General features: G+C 39.5%; 1 protein-coding gene and 1 long non-coding RNA gene across 2 annotated transcripts; one reads left to right on the forward strand and one right to left on the reverse strand.

Moving 5' to 3' along the window:
- The first annotated feature begins 4,822 nt into the window (after positions 1–4,822).
- Positions 4,823–6,161, forward strand: LOC126237933 (uncharacterized). Its single transcript, XR_007545227.1, has 3 exons — positions 4,823–5,006; positions 5,652–5,863; positions 5,968–6,161. It is a non-coding gene; the product is annotated as an uncharacterized LOC126237933 (long non-coding RNA).
- Positions 6,162–11,610: 5,449 nt separating this feature from the next.
- Positions 11,611–14,340, reverse strand: LOC126220443 (uncharacterized). Its single transcript, XM_049942153.1, has 4 exons — positions 14,264–14,340; positions 13,807–14,161; positions 11,723–12,037; positions 11,611–11,637 (listed from the first exon to the last, which is right to left on the reverse strand). The coding sequence occupies exons 2-4, from the start codon at positions 14,140–14,142 to the stop codon at positions 11,611–11,613; spliced, it is 678 nt and encodes a 225-aa protein (XP_049798110.1). The 5' UTR covers positions 14,143–14,161; positions 14,264–14,340.
- Positions 14,341–17,944: the final 3,604 nt, after the last annotated feature.

Consider the following 17,944-nt stretch of genomic DNA (forward strand, 5'->3'; position numbering starts at 1 on the left):
CATGTGTTATGCTCATGATTACTGTTTGGTTGAAATATCTCTATATTTTTGCTGACAAAAACACGAGAGAAAAATATATTGGCGTGTAGTTGTGTATATTTTATGTTTTCGAAAGCTACTTCTACACGAATCTCTTGAGTACAATCCACATATAACTCTTAACGCTCGCTTCTGAGCAATGAACACTTTCCTTGCTAATGGCTCGCTGCCCCAAAAAAATAATGCCGTGTCAATGAGTGATTGAAAATATCCATAGTATGCCACTTTTTCAGTGTTAGGTTCAACACATGTAGTTACAGCCGTTAAAACAAAATTTGCAGAGAGATCTATAATATGCTAAGACCAGTTCATTTTCTTGTCAATGTGCACTCCAAGAAATTTTGTTGTTTCCATTCTTTCTATTGGCTGATTACCACACGTCACACTTACCTCTCTCTTTTTGTGTTTTTGTACAGAACTGAATAAAGCTGGTCTTACTAGAATTTAATGAGAGATAATTGTTTATCCTACTGCTCATAAAAATTGTGATATCCTCAGCAAATAATTTAAATTTACATGGAAGGCTGGTACTTGATGGTAGATCATTTATAAAAATCAGGAATAATAGTAGCCCAAGAATTGAGCCCTGAGGCACTCCAGATGTAATGGAACTCCTTTCAGAATGTGAGGAAACATCACATACTCCACCTGAGCTATTCAAGACAACTTTTTGTTTCCTGTCTTGCAGATACGACTGTAGCCAATTGCCTGCAACACCACTGATTCCTACTAATTTTGCTTTCTGCAAGAGAATCTGGTGATCAACACAGTCAAACGCTTTAGACAAATCACAGAAGACACCAAGTGCTAGCATTTTTCATTGAGGATGTCTAGGACTTCATTTGCAAGTGTATAGATTGTGTCTTCTGTTGAATGGCCCTTTTAAAGCAAAATTGGCTCTTGCTGAGAACTCCATTCTTCATGAGATGATCAGTAATTCTAACATGTATTAGTTTTTCTAGAATTTTAGAGAAAGCTGTCAGCAAAGAGATGGGTCGATAGTTAGTTCAGTTTTATCGCCCTTTTTGTACAGGGGCTTCACAATGACATACTTAAGTCTACTGCGAATGATACCTTTCAGCATTGAAAATATGACAGAGAATGTCCCTTATCCACAGACAAGAATATTTCAATGAATTACTAGAAATATTATCAACCCCTGTAGAGTTCTTACTTCTTAGAGACATGATGATTTTATGAATTTCACATACAGTGACAGGATTATTGTGTAGAAATTAGTTATTATTTCAGTTGTACATGTCTCAAATTGTTGTTCCACACAATATTTCTTAATATCTATAGCTTCGTATGCTACACTATCCTTAACACAAATTGCTAGTCCACCTTTGTCTTTACTTTCTCTACAGTCGTATGTTACTAAACTATAACTTACTATAGATGGCGAGGCACAATTATCAGTAACATGGTGCTCAGTTAAGCACAAAATCTGAGCATTACTTATACAATCCTTTTCATTAATGTTAATAAGAAGTTGATTTGTTTTGTTTAAGAGGCCTCTTATATTTTGATGAAAGAAAGAGATGCCTTCCTCTTGCTATTTTCATTCTATTAATGCTGTTGTTACCTGACTGACATAAAAAGTCGTTGAGATGTGAAGGAGGCTCAGCATTTCTTCAGCCCTACAACTTTTTATTGGAACTGCTACATGAAGATTTCTTCCCATTTGTTGCATGTGGAATTTTCGTTTTTCCTGTAGATGTCACATCCTCTTCTTTTTCAGATGACAATCGTGTAGGTGAGATCAGAACTTCAGCATAGGAGAGTGTTTTAGATGGACCTTGCATTTCGATTTGTACGCAAACTGACAAGTTATTTTTTTTTCCTTTACATTTTCAGCACCTGGATGTCCTTGTATTCCAATTTCTAGGGCAGTCTGTGACTTGTTTCCCTTAGTTATGTTACTAATATATTCTCTAATTTGACAATACATAAATCACATTCCCTTGTTGTTTAAGTTCATGCCATGCCATGTTTCCTTTCATGGTAATGACATTCGAGGAAAGATACATTAGGAAATGCTTTAGAAATTTCCTGTAGTTTCCTATTGGTGTTTTCGATTCCTACGTTGACACATGATGCAGGAATTAAGTCATATCTTGTTGGTATGCTCAAGAGGATCACGTTTACATTTCGTAAATTGTTTAGGCTTTCACCATTTCTCTGACAGCCTGTTCAGCATTATTATGATACACATCATTAGAACCTCCTAATAAGGCAACATTTTTTGTGAGTGTTTCCGATAGTTTACTAAGGTCTTTTGTTACTTAATGCATAGGTGCACTTGCTTTTACGAAAGATGTTACGTTAATGTTAATTTCACTAAGTGTCTTCGATATATTTCGATCATGACTACCAGCTAAAACTAGCATTTTTATGTCTTTATAACTTATGTCACAACCCTCCATGTGCCATGGGGAAACGTACTGTCGTTGTTATTCAATTTTGTATAATTTCTTTGTACTTGCGGCACCATCATTGACAGTGTCTAAAGAATAACCCGGTTTTCGCAATGCTTGAATTATCGTACGGTTACATTTATCATCTGAAAACACTTCAGAGCTGTTTTTGGTAAACACAGCCGTTGTAAACACTTGCTGGTGTTGTTTCACGGGTGAATGCACTTTCGACACAATGCAACAGTTCTTATTTTCACTATCGGCACCAATCACTAGACATTTTCACTGAGAGAGATTTTAAGACCGTCTCCAAATTGCGATCGAATCTTTTTGCTGCAGTAAGTTCCTGCTGAAGCGCATCGGCAGTATTTTCCTCTCCTGGATTAGTCGTAAAATCTCTCAGAGTGAAAATGATGTGTTGGCAGAAGAGCCAACACCGTGTTGCTAGAGGCGGCCGAAATGCACGCGTTTAAGCTCACGCAGACTGGCGTCAGGTCTGGAACAAGGTAAAGTAATTATCCTATCAAGAAAAGAACGTAGTTGCTTGAATACTTAACTTTAATCCATAATTGGAGAACATCGCTCTTGATGATACATAATTACAATCTCAATATAAACTGGTAATGGCGCCTTGCTAGGTCGTAGCAAATGACGTAGCTGAAGGCTATGCTAACTATCGTCTCGGCAAATGAGAGCGTATTTGTCAGTGTAGCATCGCTAGCAAAGTCGTCTGTACAACTGGGATGAGTGCTAGGAAGTCTCTCTAGACCTGCCGTGTGGCGGCGCTCGGTCTGCAGTCACTGACAGTGGCGACACGCGGGTCCGACGTATACTACCGGACCGCGGCCGATTTAAAGGCTACCACCTAGCAAGTGTGGTGTCTGGCGGTGACACCACAGAAAAATCAAGTGAAGATACCGTAGTGAATTATAATCAAATAGGGATGTGATCCCACTACACCGAACGTCAATATTGAAAAGTGAAAGTACAGTTATCCGGTAGCATCCATGACACAAAACTTCGGTATAGAGAGTGCTATAAGAATTAACAAACCAGCAATGGAAGAGGTTATTTTTGGCCAAAGGAAAATGCATAGCTGTTGATCTTGACAGAAGTCGTATGGCAAATTTTTCTCACTGCTGAGGAGAGAGACTAGGAAAAACGTCGTCCAAGTATTCAGTATTTATTTGCTGAAGGGAATATATGACAACAAACACGTCAAACAATATTTAGAAGTCAAAGCACAGGCTATGGTCTCACCGCCTTTTCAACTTCAAGTTACGTCAAGACCACTGCTTTCTTTTCTTTAGCATAGCTGAATTTTTCATAAAAGAAGTACAGGTCGGAATATGTACTCTGATTAATTCCAAATAATGGCCAATTCACATTGGGCGTCATATCACGTCAAATCATTCTGCAACACATTTCAAATGCATCCCATCCGATCATAGAGCTCCTGTTACGTTTCTTTGTGGTTTTCCTGGTTAATACCAGTTGTTTGTCGTTATTTGTTATAAACTGTTGCGTTTAATTATTTCTTTTATTAAAATTTGTTATTAATAACTAAATATTAGTGAAGTGGTGATGCAGCAGTCTGAATCGTACGGCAGGAGTGTAGAAATTACTTCCACTCAAGTAGAGTTTTGTATATACCAGTATGGTATTTAATACTTTACAAAGAAATGTATTGCAGTATGGCTGCAACTTAAACTGAAAGATATGTTGTGGATAGAATTACATTGATTAATAGCTGGAATTTATTTGTATGTCGACAGGCACTTGTAGTGCTTCGTAAAGGAATGGACTGAAATCTTCAGGCACTGCAGGTTATTTGTTTAAATATGTGTTTGTGGCAGGCTTATTTTTTCTTAACTAGCACTCTGTACTGTGAGTGGAACAGTTTAGCAAGCATCAGTGGTCAATACTTACGTGGTTTTATTACCTAACCGCAGTACAAATAACGCACTTGAACTATTAAAAGCCAAATACAAAGCTTAAAGCCAACCTATAAATCTTTAAGGGAAAGGTACTGAGGGAGATGTGACTTTTGCAGAAAAATTGGCACTGGACTAGCAGCTAAACTTAACCTTAAGCAAACCCATATTTCACGGTATGTGAAGGCAGCTCATAAGACTGTGTTCCTTTTTGTGATTCTGGATGCAATTTAACATAACAAATTAAAAAACTGATGCTTCGACTTTCTAAAGTATAAATTGAGGATTTCTCTTCCTCGAGCACCTTGTATAGCGTGGGAAATTTCCTTTCTGTACCACACAATGACATCTTTCGGACCCACACTCTTGTCTGTGTTGTTTTGCACTTCAGTCTTCTTCCTCTAATACACACGCTATTACTGCAAGTTGCAAACCACTGGAGCCCATTAAACGACACTTTCGTATAAATGTGGACTCTAGCATCCAAACATATAGCTACCATGATGAATCACCTTACGAAAATCGCAATTGCCGCAACAAAATAGTTGTGGAAAGCAATGCGAGTTGATATCACGTGACTTGAATTGACTTGACCTGCTGTGGCGTGACGGGCAGTGTGAGTACAATAGACCTTGACATGATGGTGCCGATCACTTCCAAATACTTGGCCGGCACGGTCACCTATCTCACTCCCTGTAATTTCTCGTTATGGGACTACCTGAAAAACGGTGTTTAACAGAGGAACAGCCGCCCGCGGTGGTCTAGCGGTTCTGGCGCTGCAGTCCGGAACCGCGGGACTGCTACGGTCGCAGGTTCGAATTCTGCCTCGGGCATGGGTGTGTGTGATGTCCTTAGGTTAGTTAGGTTTAAGTAGTTGTAAGTTCTAGGGGACTTATGACCTAAGGTGTTGAGTCCCATAGTGCTCAGAGCCATTCTTTTTTTTTTAACAGAGGAACATTCACACATGTGCTGATTTGAAGCGCAGGTAGCCAGCGTACATATGGACATAGTTCATTCTGCTGCGCAGAATGTAACCCTGCGCTTTCAGACTGTTCTGGACACTGATGGGCGCCATATTAAGCCCCTTTTGTAGCAGTTATGGAATCAGACAATAATAGGACGATGTACCATAGCAGCACATTAAAAGTGTTTCAACTGAATTAATTCTGCATTATTTCTCTTCCCCATGTTCTTGACATTAATGCTACCAAGTGTGGTATTCCTAAAGTATTAAGTTTCCGTGTTATAACGTGTTAAATAGGGGAAGTTTAATTATAACCACCCGGTACAGCAATAACAATGAGACATGATAATGGGAGAGATTATTCAGATTACCCAGCAATCAACAGACGCATATCCATGAAGACCCATGGTCTCTCCAAGACTCTGAGTAACATCAGCTGGAAGTGTCTCTCCCTTTTGGAGTGAGTAAGCTGCACACCATAGACAGTGTCTCCTACATTCATCTGAAATGTAAGTAGCTCTCTGTCCATTATTATTATTATTAATGTCATTATACTTAATATATATTCATTTATACTTATGTAATTGTCCCCCCCCCTCCCTTCTGCCCCCAGGAAAATACAGGACCAAGAAGTGCAGCATCACAACAACTCTTCCTGTTATCACACTCATCAGTGAGAAAAGAACCAGTGGATTTATTTTAAAGACAATGAATTACTGATTTATAAGAAAAATGTGAGTGGCTGATGTCTGTACATAGGATTTATTTAAATAAGTTAATATGAAGGGTATTTTTAACAGCAATAAAAGCCATAACAATTATTTTTAGAATTTTTGTTTATTTGTTTGTCTATCTGTCCACCCATATGTTTGTACGTCCATCAAGCAGAAACTACTGCACGAAATTAGATGTCGTTTTCACAATTGTATTGTTGGAGGTCTCACTTAAATCTGATGCATTTTCATCTTGATATGCCATCTCAAAGACAAGTTACCTTTACATGCAAAGTGTTTTCTTTAACTGTGTCAGTACAGGGAAATTGCCTTTACGTGAAAACAATTTTGCCATAATCAGTTTTTTGGTCAAATGCGAGTTGCCCAAGAAAATGAGTCAAACTGGCAAATTTCTTTATGTTAATCGACTCACTTTCGTGTAAGGAGCATTTCATTATATTGGAAGAAAAAAATTGGGACAGAAGAAGTGTTACACAACCAAACTACAGAAACCAGGAGAGAAATGATAGAACCATAAATAATAATGTTAACAGTTTAATCCTGTTATCCATGGACGTTCTTGTTTTCGTTTTGATTTGGTGTAACTATTATCATTGATAAGTTTGTCAGGTTCATGTTAATGTTATCATTGATAAGTCTGTCAAGTTGATACTAGAAATCTATTATTGCTGATAAATTTGTCGAGTTGACACTAAAAATCACTTTCCTACATTTCCTCAGAGGTTTTCAACGCATCTTAAGCTGGGTTTACACTAGCAAGTCGCTTGCAGAAATTATTGCTGCAAGTTATTACGATCCGCTTGCGGCTGTGTTTACACCACAACGCAAGAATTAAGCAAGATTCTTCCGCAAGTTCTTTGGCAAGAAACTTGCGTCAACAAGTTGCAGATACTGTTTACATATGCTTTCAGTACCACTACGAGTGTCTGCCGAAGTATAAAATGACAAGTAGGCGTGTGAGATATGCTGCAGCTCTTGTAATTGTAATGAAAAACGTGAAAAAGAAAAAGAGAAGTATTTGGGTTAGAGAATGGATAATGAGAAGATCGCAATATGGTGCCTATAATAACCTTTTGCAAGAACTTAGTATCGAGAGCATGGATACGTTTGAAAACTTTTGCAGAATGTCCTCAAATGATCTGGAGTGTTTGTTGACATTAATAGCGCCCGTCATATCAAAACGAGACACAAAGTTCCGTACTGCTATTTCAGCAAAAGAACGTTTGCTTGTCACTCTACGATTTATAGCTACAGGTGAGCTACAAATAAAATAGGCCTTTTCGTTTATTTGTGTGAAACATAGAACGAAAACAAGTTTAAGTTTTGAAATCTTTTCTTTGTAGGAGACTCATACAAGTCCCTGATGTACTTGTTTCGTATTCCGGTCAGCACGATTTCTCTGATCGTACCTGACGTATGTAGAGCCATTTTTGACGTATTGAAAAGGGAAAATTATTGGAAGGTATGTGAAAACACAACAATGAAACTAAATTTTTATAGAAATAAACTCCATTTTACAGAATGATATACTTATAAAATATTTTTTTTTCTAATGCTCATAAAATGGATAGTGACTAGCTAATTAAATAGAACATGTAATAATTACACATCATCTGTTTCTAGACTCCTGAAACAACAAGCGAGTGGATGCAGGTGGCAAAGGGGTTTGAAGAGAACTGGAACTTTCCACACTGCATTGGGGCATTGGATGGGAAGCATATTGTGATGCAAGCTCCAAAAGACAGTGGAAGCTATTATTATAATTATAAACAATGCCACAGTGTTGTATTATTGGCACTTGTAGATGCCAGTTACAAGTTGTTATACATGGATGTAGGCTGCTATGGAAGAGTTTCAGATGGTGGTGTATTCAGTACCTGTTTCTTATCTTCAGCCTTGGAGCAAGGACATCTTGACATTCCTCTGCCCAAACCACTTCCTGGCAGAGAAAAGGACACCCCCTATGTAATCATTGCAGATGATGCATTTCCAATGAGGTCATATTTAATGAAGCCCTATCCATTCCATAACCAGCCGGGTCCGAACAGAGTGTTTAATTACAGGTTATCGAGGGCCAGAAGAGTTGTGGAAAATTTTTTTGGACACATTGCACAACGGTTTAGGATATTGAGGCGTCCATTGTTATTAGGTCCTGAAAAAACTGTGACAATAGTTTCAGCTATATGTGCTCTACACAATTTCTTAATGGACAGGAAAGATGGCAGTTATGCAAACCGAAGTAATTTTGATGTAGAGGATGTACAGAATGGTGAGGTAATAGGGGCCTCATGGAGGAATCAAGAGCAAGGAACACACAATTTAATCCCCATTCAAACAGGGCAATGTAACAGAAATTTTCACGATACTAGAGCAATTCGTGAAGAATTCATGAATTACTTTGTATCGCCATTAGGTGAAGTACCTTGGCAGTACAGATACATTTAAAATGTAAACTGTAGACTTGGAAAATATATTTGCTGCCTGCGACTTATCATTTATAGCCTTACCGTTAAGTTCAATAGTGATGTTCTTTTCTGTGGCTGGCTGCCCCAGCACTCATTTCACTACATTCTATATGGCCCTAAGCATGTTTTCGGAGTTACTGATTTCTGACATTACATACATGTTCCTGGACTTTACTATAAAGTTTCTCAGTAATTTTGAGTATTTTTTTTAATGTGCAACTGCAGGACCAGTTGAACACTTATTTACTTAATGTTAAATTGCAAAGATTGGCTGCAGTGAAAAGAAGTATAAAGCCTATCAATATCTGCAAAGAAGCCTGTTAGTAAGTAGTGAAACTCAGTTTAAGATCAGAAGAATTGGAGCTTGCACTACTTGACAAAAGTTGTGCATAATTTTGTTCCACATGGCCATAATGTATGGGCACTCAATGTAATTACAGCTGCACAGAAGATAGAACATCATGTGTATAGTATGCTGTGGTGCAGTAGGATATTCTATGAAATCAATTATTAATGAATAATACACTCCTGGAAATTGAAATAAGAACACCGTGAATTCATTGTCCCAGGAAGGGGAAACTTTATTGACACTTTCCTGGGGTCAGATACATCACATGATCACACTGACAGAACCACAGGCACATAGACACAGGCAACAGAGCATGCACAATGTTGGCACTAGTACAGTGTATATCCACCTTTCGCAGCAATGCAGGCTGCTATTCTCCCATGGAGACGATCGTAGAGATGCTGGATGTAGTCCTGTGGAACGGCTAGCCATGCCATTTCCACCTGGCGCCTCAGTTGGACCAGCGTTCGTGCTGGACGTGCAGACCGCATGAGACGACGCTTCATCCAGTCCCAAACATGCTCAATGGGGGACAGATCCGGAGGTCTTGCTGGCCAGGGTAGTTGACTTACACCTTCTAGAGCACGTTGGGTGGCACGGGATACATGCGGACGTGCATTGTCCTGTTGGAACAGAAAGTTCCCCTGCCGGTCTAGGAATGGTAGAATGATGGGTTCAATGACGGTTTGGATGTACCGTGCACTATTCAGTGTCCCCTCGACGATCACCAGTGGTGTACGGCCAGTGTAGGAGATCGCTCCCCACACCATGATGCCGGGTGTTGGCCCTGTGTGCCTCGGTCGTATGCAGTCCTGATTGTGGCGCTCACCTGCACGGCGCCAAACACGCATACGACCATCATTGGCACCAAGGCAGAAGTGACACTCATCGCTGAAGACGACACGTCTCCATTCGTCCCTCCATTCACGCCTGTCGCGACACCACTGGAGGCGGGCTGCACGATGTTGGGGCGTGAGCGGAAGACGGCCTAACGGTGTGCGGGACCGTAGCCCAGCTTCACGGAGACGGTTGCGAATGGTCCTCGCCGATACCCCAGGAGCAACAGTGTCCCTAATTTGATGGGAAGTGGCGGTGCGGTCCCCTACGGCACTGCGTAGGATCCTACGGTCTTGGCGTGCATCCGTGCGTCGCTGCGGTCCGGTCCCAGGTCGACGGGCACGTGCACCTTCCGCCGACCACTGGCGACAACATCGATGTACTGTGGAGACCTCACGCTCCACGTGTTGAGCAATTCGGCGGTACGTCCACCCTGCCTCCCGCATGCCCACTATACGCCCTCGCTCAAAGTCCGTCAACTGCACATACGGTTCACGTCCACGCTGTCGCGGCATGCTACCAGTGTTAAAGACTGCGATGGAGCTCCGTATGCCACGGCAAACTGGCTGACACTGACGGCGGCGGTGCACAAATGCTGCGCAGCTAGCGCCATTCGACGGCCAACACCGCGGTTCCTGGTGTGTCCGCTGTGCCGTGCGTGTGATCATTGCTTGTACAGCCCTCTCGCAGTGTCCGGAGCAAGTATGGTGGGTCTGACACACCGGTGTCAATGTGTTCTTTTTTCCATTTCCAGGAGTGTATATTTACAAATTAACAATTATGATGAACGGACAAGGAATCTTCTATAGTTTGGTTTCTTTACAGAACTTATCTTACCTTTGTGTAATACCTTTAAATTGTGAACTGTGTGTTTTGTATGCTTATTCCATTCCAACCCTTAACACATTTTTAGAAACAGGAGAATATTCATTCATATTCCATTTACATTATGGCGCTCTTGTCTTGTATAAAATCTCACATTTGGAGAACTGTATACTATTTTATTCATAGAAATTGTAGATGTAGTCAGTGACAGTACAAAGTTACAATGGCACTGGCCCAACTGCATTTAAGTTACTTGAGGAATCAAAATGTAAACAGGTTCCCTCCAACATTACTGCAAATTGGTATTCACAGTACTTGGCAATTTATGTTCACTATTTTGTTCTGGAAGGTAGCAATACGTAGGCAATGTTTTTTTATTGGAGGATAATATGGGAAATGGCAGCAAATATGTCTGCGAGACTATATTTGACATGCAACCAAACATTTCAATTTTGAAATAAACTATAGTCTGCACAATACAATTTACACAAGGAGCTGTGGAGGCCAAGGAAGGATCACAACCTACCTTACAGTTTCCTTACAAAAATTCTTTCCTTAATTGCAGTTTTGAAAATAACTATTCTGCATATAACTTTCACTAGGAGATCCAGGTCAGGTTAGGAATTGAAACCCACTATGTTTCTTTACAAAAATCCTTCCTTCGTTGCAATTTTGAAATATTTTGCACAGTACAATTACAGCTTCAACAGAGTTGTGTAGGCCAAGAAACTAAGCACAACCTACCATTCAGTTTCTTTATGAACTGTCTTTCATTTGTTATTAATATAATCTTACATTTGTAACTAATTATTTTGGCACAGAATTGGAATACAACTACTTCTCATACAATCAGCGTTAGTGTACCACATTTAAGTTTCTAGCTAATAATCATACAGATTTAATAAGCATTTACTGTTCCTATATGTGAAACATTTAAAAAATCAATTTCTGAAGATGTTATTTGTAAGACCTCAACAAAAGCCCAAAATGTACACATTCCAGTGAGCCTAAATTCACCAATCATTACAGGTTTACTGAGCCATTTTTTAAGGTTGTTGAATAAACACTACATTCTGAAAATAAAATGTTTTATTTCGGTATCATACAGATATTCTATTATCATTATTCTATGTTTATAAAATCTGTTACATTAAGTACGCATTGACTGGCAGCACTTGTCTCTCTCACTGGCGAAACTGGAGTGGATGGTATTTCTGCACTGTCAATCTCGCTTATTTCAATGATTTTTTTCAGAATCATTATTTTCAGTTTGTTTACATTTTTTTCATTCTTTAGTGACCGCAGCTCACTAGCCACATAATCTCCAAAGGTTTGGAAAGCATCAATTTCCTGGCCCAGAATTTTTTCTGCCTTTTCAATGAGCCCATTACCACTTCCTTTAGTCTCCTTTCGTTTTCGTTTCTTCCCCTCATTAGCAACAGGCACATCATCTCCTGTAACTATTTCTTCTCCCTGCAAAAAGTAACAAAATTGAATATAACAGCAGATCAAAGGCAAACAAGAGGCAAACAAATGGAACATAACTAACTTTCCATACAGTGTCTATAGGCTTCATTGGAAGCATATTGCTCATACTACAACCAAAAGACAGTGAAGGTTAATAGAATTTAAGTTCACAATGTAAAATGTGACTAATACATATTAATTATACCATTTTGTACTATCTGTGTAATTGTTATGCGAGAACAACTATTGTTTAAGTCAGCAATCAAAAGATTGTTTTGAACATCACAGGGCTTTCCAAGCCCTGGTTCTGTTGGTGGAGGTATTATGAAAATAATTTGTTTACATTCCCAAAAACTGGATCTACTCAATACTATGGCTAATGATCTTGCTGCAAATGTATAATTCCACATGGCAATCAAATTTGCAGAGACTAATATAGTTAGTTTCGTGTTACGTGGATCATTTAGCATGATAAATTGTAACAATGTGGAAGGAGTCATTATACATAGCAAATTAATTTGTGAACATGTCTACATGCTGAACATTTATAAGGCGTATATATTTTTTGTATCCATGAAAGTTATAACATACAAACTCGTTAGTACCCACCACCTACTGCACATCACAGTAAAAGAAATTCTTCTACGGAAAAGGAGTTTCTTTTCAATTTTTTACTTTGCTATCTGTCAGACACTTCATATCACTGTGTAAGTAGTCAAAACTTTTAGTTGCAGCATGGTGCGCTGAAGACAACTTTAATGTAGAGTAATTAATGTAATTTCATTAAGGCATAAATATACTGTGAAGTAGTAGTCAGAATACCCACTACCTTAAACTGGTATATATGGGATGATTGTGGTTGAGCATCACATATTATTCTCACAGCATGCTTTTGGACAATGAAGACTTTCTTACTTAGATATGAGTTGCTCCCAGAACACTATTACATATAACACTGTATGAAAGTATGTCAACTTACTGATTTGTCTCTCCCCAATGATTCTAAGTTCAAATGTGGATGAACTGAGTTGTTTTAGGAATCCAAAATATGCTTTTTCAGTTTTAATTTTCATCAATATGGACACCTAAGAATTTTGAAGTTTCCACCCAATTCATTATTTCCTCACCATCTATTAACTTATCACTGGTGTAGTACACACCTGGATGTGCAGGACTGATTTTTTTTTCTATTTAAATTGAGGGTGGGACCATTTGCAGAAAATCAGGCAATGATACTTTTAACAACACTGTTTACCAATTCTTTTGTTGAAGAATGCTTGGATTGATTACAGCACGTCTCATCAACAAAAAGATCTAATTCTTCTTCTTGGATATTAGCTGGAAAGTCATTCACCTACATGAGGAACTATAATGCTGGAAGGAGATAAGTGTTGTGCTGAGGCATTCAGTAGAGTAATACTACACAGATACTTAATTATTGGGCTCTGAACAGTGATATTATGCTAAACAATCATTATTAAGTGTGATAAGAAGTCTTAAAAAATATGAACCCACCCAAATCATTTCCACAAATATTGAGGCAACAGACAGTGGTGTAAAAACAAGGTTCTCAAACATCTCAAGGGGGATAAATAAATCATGAGAGTACACTATCACAGTATTTAGCAGTTAATTCTTTAACGTAATACAGTTAGGTGGTAAAAGTCATAAAATTGAAATCTCACAATGAAGAGCAACCTACCCCACTTTTACTTCCCAACAAGGAGCTACAGTAAACAAACAAGGAATCCCAGCTTAACTTCACAGCTACTTACCTTTGTTGATAGCGAAGATATTCTGTTAGAAGTTGTGGCAACACTACTCTCTAGAAATTTCATTGCTGAAAAAAACGGCCACCGAGAATCCGAAACTACGCCAGGAGAGCCGCTTTTTATTTTCTGCAGTTTCCTAACTTCTTGAGAAAATTGGGTCTTTAAGTTATGCCACTTTCTTTGTACCTCTTTCACTGACGTGTCGAATATTGACGAGATTTCGTTCAATGCACACATCTTCTTCATTCTATCCTTAAAGTCCCGATTATGTACGTCCCAAATTTCGGGGTAGCTCTCCACGGCTTCAATAAAATTTTTTCTGTGTCCTGTTTCGTCCATTCTCGTTTCTCCTCCATTTCTGAAATTTGTTGGCATATAATACGTGAGATAGCTGCATAAAATTAAGTCACCACATTAAGTAAACTGTTAAATATGAGTGTTATGCAGACGACATACTTACTATAACTTGCGCTTCCTACTTGCAGGAAATAGAAATAAATCCTAAAAGCTGCAAGTTACTTGCAGATAGCTCTTGCGTGGTGTTCACACTGAAAGCGGAAAACGTGCAGCAAGCAACTTCCGCAATAAATTGCTACGGTCGCAAGTCGACTTGGCGATAAGTTTCCACTCGCAACTCGCGCGGCAAGTTGCTCCGCGCAAGTAAATTGCTGCAATATGTTGCTAGTGTAAACCCAGCCCTAAGTGAAGTGATTCAATCGTTGTGATTTCGTATAAGTGTCGTCATTCCTTTAACCTCTTTCATTCTTGAATTCATTCTTCAGTTGGTGTCACTGTTATCATTGATAAATTTGTTGAGTAATAATAATGCCTTTCTGAAAATGGTATTAGCTTTCTTCTGTTTCTGCTCAGGCCAAATAAGCGTGATTAAGGAAGTTCATAACGCGAGAGAGGGCGTGAAGAGTGTTTAGCGTTTTAGCGTTCTGTAACTGAATTGTCTCAATCCCAGGGACTTCTTGTGAACGCAAATCACCTTTGAATGCTAATGAAATACATAACACTGTGTCGCAGCCTGTAGAGATTATCGCAGAATATGAACGTCTCTTGAGTACAGGCCAATCTTGTTACGCACTACGCCCATCACGAAATTTCATTTTCTCTTTAAAAGCACCTGGAAAGAGAAGCACGTTTATCTGCTGACTGTAACCATCAAGAAACTTCGCCGCTACTGGAGACAGATGAGTAACACAGGCTTCGTTTATCTGCTGACCAAAGCCATCATGGTATTTCGTGGCTTTTGGAGACAGAAGAGCGGCCCTAGTTTCGTTTGTATGCTGAGAGTAATCGCCATGAAAATGCACGGCTTTTGGAGACAGATGAGCAGCATGAGCTTCATTTGTCTGCTGCTCACAGCGACAACTATGACAGACAGGAGGCAAGTGTCCGTTACATGGAACAAGAAAGGAGTCATACACGAGGAATGCGGCAAACACTATCCAGTGAGACAGTCAATGGTATACAGCCCTGAGGAGCTTCCGTGGCTAGAAGAAGGAAAAAAGTGAATTTGGCTACCATTCAGCAATAAAATACGTCGATTATTCTCAGCTTGGCTCAAAGAATAAAATAAGAACAAGTTCGCCTTGGTTTGAATGGCAAGGAGAATCCAAGGGACAACTGACAAAGTTCACCTAGAAAGCATACAAGACCCACCCGAGTAACTGAAAGAGTCACTAAACGGAGAGTACCTGGTACTAAAACCCTTTTCTTGAAGAACTTAAGGGCCTACAACAGCGCTTTCCAAATGACTTGTTTTCGAGCAATTTGGTTCTCTGAAGGGATGTTTATGCCTACTTTTAAGGTAAAGGATCAAGTGTACCATTTGACAGGTTCGTTGTTGCCGACAGATTTTCCAAGATTTTTACAAATTTATTTTGTAGCTAATTGCCAATAACAGACAACTGTTAGGGGGAAAAAAAAAACCAACAACGAAGAGGATCTCACCTAGGTCGCTACAAGCCACCAATTACAAATGAAATCGATCAGGAATGTGATAGGGAGACATTGTGTTATGTACTCAAGATGATCGTCTTCAAAGAATCTACGAATCACATAGTGCTTTTGATTCGTTATAGGATCCTTTAATGTTTTGTCGTGGTGAAGAAGGCTATATTTTGCTGTGTATAATGTTGATGCTTGCACAGATACTCAGAAAATTCATAAAAAAATTTTTTGAAATTCAGTTCTGCAGTTTTTTAATCCAGCTCCGTGAGAACATATTTACTTATACCAATTTCGAGGTCTTTTTAACCAATTTTTAGTAGATGTAGACCTACATGCAAAAATTGAAACTCATCAGAGACAATTACGTGTGAAGAACATCAACCTTAGATACGCTTTACAGCAAGGTTCTGATGCTGAAAAGTTGGTTAGGATGGTGATTCTTCCTTCAACATTTACTGGTGGTCACAGGTCTATGGCACGGCATACTAACAAGGGAACCTCCCCATCGCACCCCCCTCAGATTTAGTTATAAGTTGGCACAGTGGATAGGCCTTGAAAAACTGAACACAGATCAATTGAGAAAACAGGAAGAAGTTGTGTGGAACTGTGAAAAAATAAGCAAAATATACTAACTGAGTAGTTCATGGGAAGATATGCGACATCAAGGACTCTAAGAACACAGGAGCGCCGTGGTCTCGTGGTAACGTGAGCAGCTGCGGAACGAGAGGTCCTTGGTTCAAATCCTTCATCGAGTGAAAAGTTTAATTTTTTTATTTTCAGTTTATGTGACAAACTATTGTGTTTCCATCACTTTTTTGGGAGTGATTATCACATCCACAAGAAAACCTAAATCGGGCAAGGTAGAAGAATCTTTTTACCCATTCGCCAAGTGTACAAGTTAGGTGGGTCGACAACATATTCCTGTCATGTGACGCACATGCCGTTACTAGTGTCGTATAGAATATATCAGGTGTGTTTTCCTGTGGAGGAATCGGTTGACCTATGACTTTGCGATCAAATGTTTTCGGTTCCCATTGGAGAGGCACGTCCTTTCGTCTACTAATCGCACGGTTTTGCGATGCGGTCGCAAGACACAGACACTAAACTTATTACAGTGAACAGAGACATCAATGAACGAACGGACAGATAATAACGATGTAAAAATAAAGAAAGTAAAATTCTCACTGAAGGGAAGACTTGAACCAAGGACCTTTCGTTCTGCAGCTGCTCACGCTACCACGAGACCACGGCGCTCCTGAGCTCACATTGTCCATGATGTTGCCTATGTGGCCCATGGACTACCCAGTTTGTATATTTTGCTAATTTTTTCACAGTTCCACGCAACTTCTTCCTGTTTTCTCAATTGATCTGTGTTCAGTTTATCAAGGCCTATCCACTGTGCCAACTTATAACTAATCTGAGGGGGGTGCGATGGGGAGGTTCCCTTGTAAGGATGTGTTTTTCTATTTTAGATAATACGGCGGTGCAGATTTCTTTATTACTATGACCACCAATCCAAAGTACCCCAGGATAGAGAACAACTTATTTGCTTCCTGGCCAAGTGTCCTACAGAATGCATGGCTTGATTTCTCGAGTATTTCATTCAAGACGAAAACGCCTGATCGATCTTCTTACAAAAGAAAAGATATTTAGAACAGTATGGCGCTATATGTATTCAATAGAGTGGCAAAAGTGTTGTTTGCCTTGTTCGCACAACCTTTTGTGCATTGAAGGGAAGATTAGGCCCAACGACATTGATCGAGTTATTAGCACCAAAATAACAAATCCTGATGCAGACCTCATTCTGTGCAGGGGTGTCAAAACCAAAATGATAGATGGTCCGTGTGGCTCATTGAATACCAGTTCAGCTTACATGAAACAAGGCTGTTGCACAAAGAGGTTTCCAAAAAGTTCGTTAATGAAACCTCATGATGAAAATGTTACTAGTGGAAACGGGTTTCTATCGTATTGCTGCAGGGCGCCTCAAGATGCATGTTTCACAGCAGAAGTTGATAAGTGTGGTGGGTGTGTTGCATAGACAATTTGGATACGCCACGCAACTGCTCTACACCAGAAAACAGTTTTACAGCTGTTCCACTAGGTAGCCGTACCAGTGCCTCCAGGGGCAACGGACTGGGAGGGGGGGGGGGGGAGGACCTATTTGCATCTGCAACCCACATGA

Source organism: Schistocerca nitens, chromosome 1 (assembly GCF_023898315.1).
Source record: "Schistocerca nitens isolate TAMUIC-IGC-003100 chromosome 1, iqSchNite1.1, whole genome shotgun sequence".
Taxonomy (NCBI): domain Eukaryota; kingdom Metazoa; phylum Arthropoda; class Insecta; order Orthoptera; family Acrididae; genus Schistocerca; species Schistocerca nitens.

Bases quoted from the DNA above. Each gene is read 5' to 3' on its own strand.
- LOC126220443 (XM_049942153.1), bottom strand. From the start codon at position 14,142: ATGGACGAAACAGGACACAGAAAAAATTTTATTGAAGCCGTGGAGAGC. The intron at 12,038-13,806 runs GTAAGTAGCTGT...TACTTTTTGCAG, and splicing joins TATCTTCGCTATCAACAAAG to GGAGAAGAAATAGTTACAGG. The intron at 11,638-11,722 runs GTACTTAATGTA...TTTTATTTTCAG, and splicing joins CAAGTGCTGCCAGTCAATGC to AATGTAGTGTTTATTCAACA.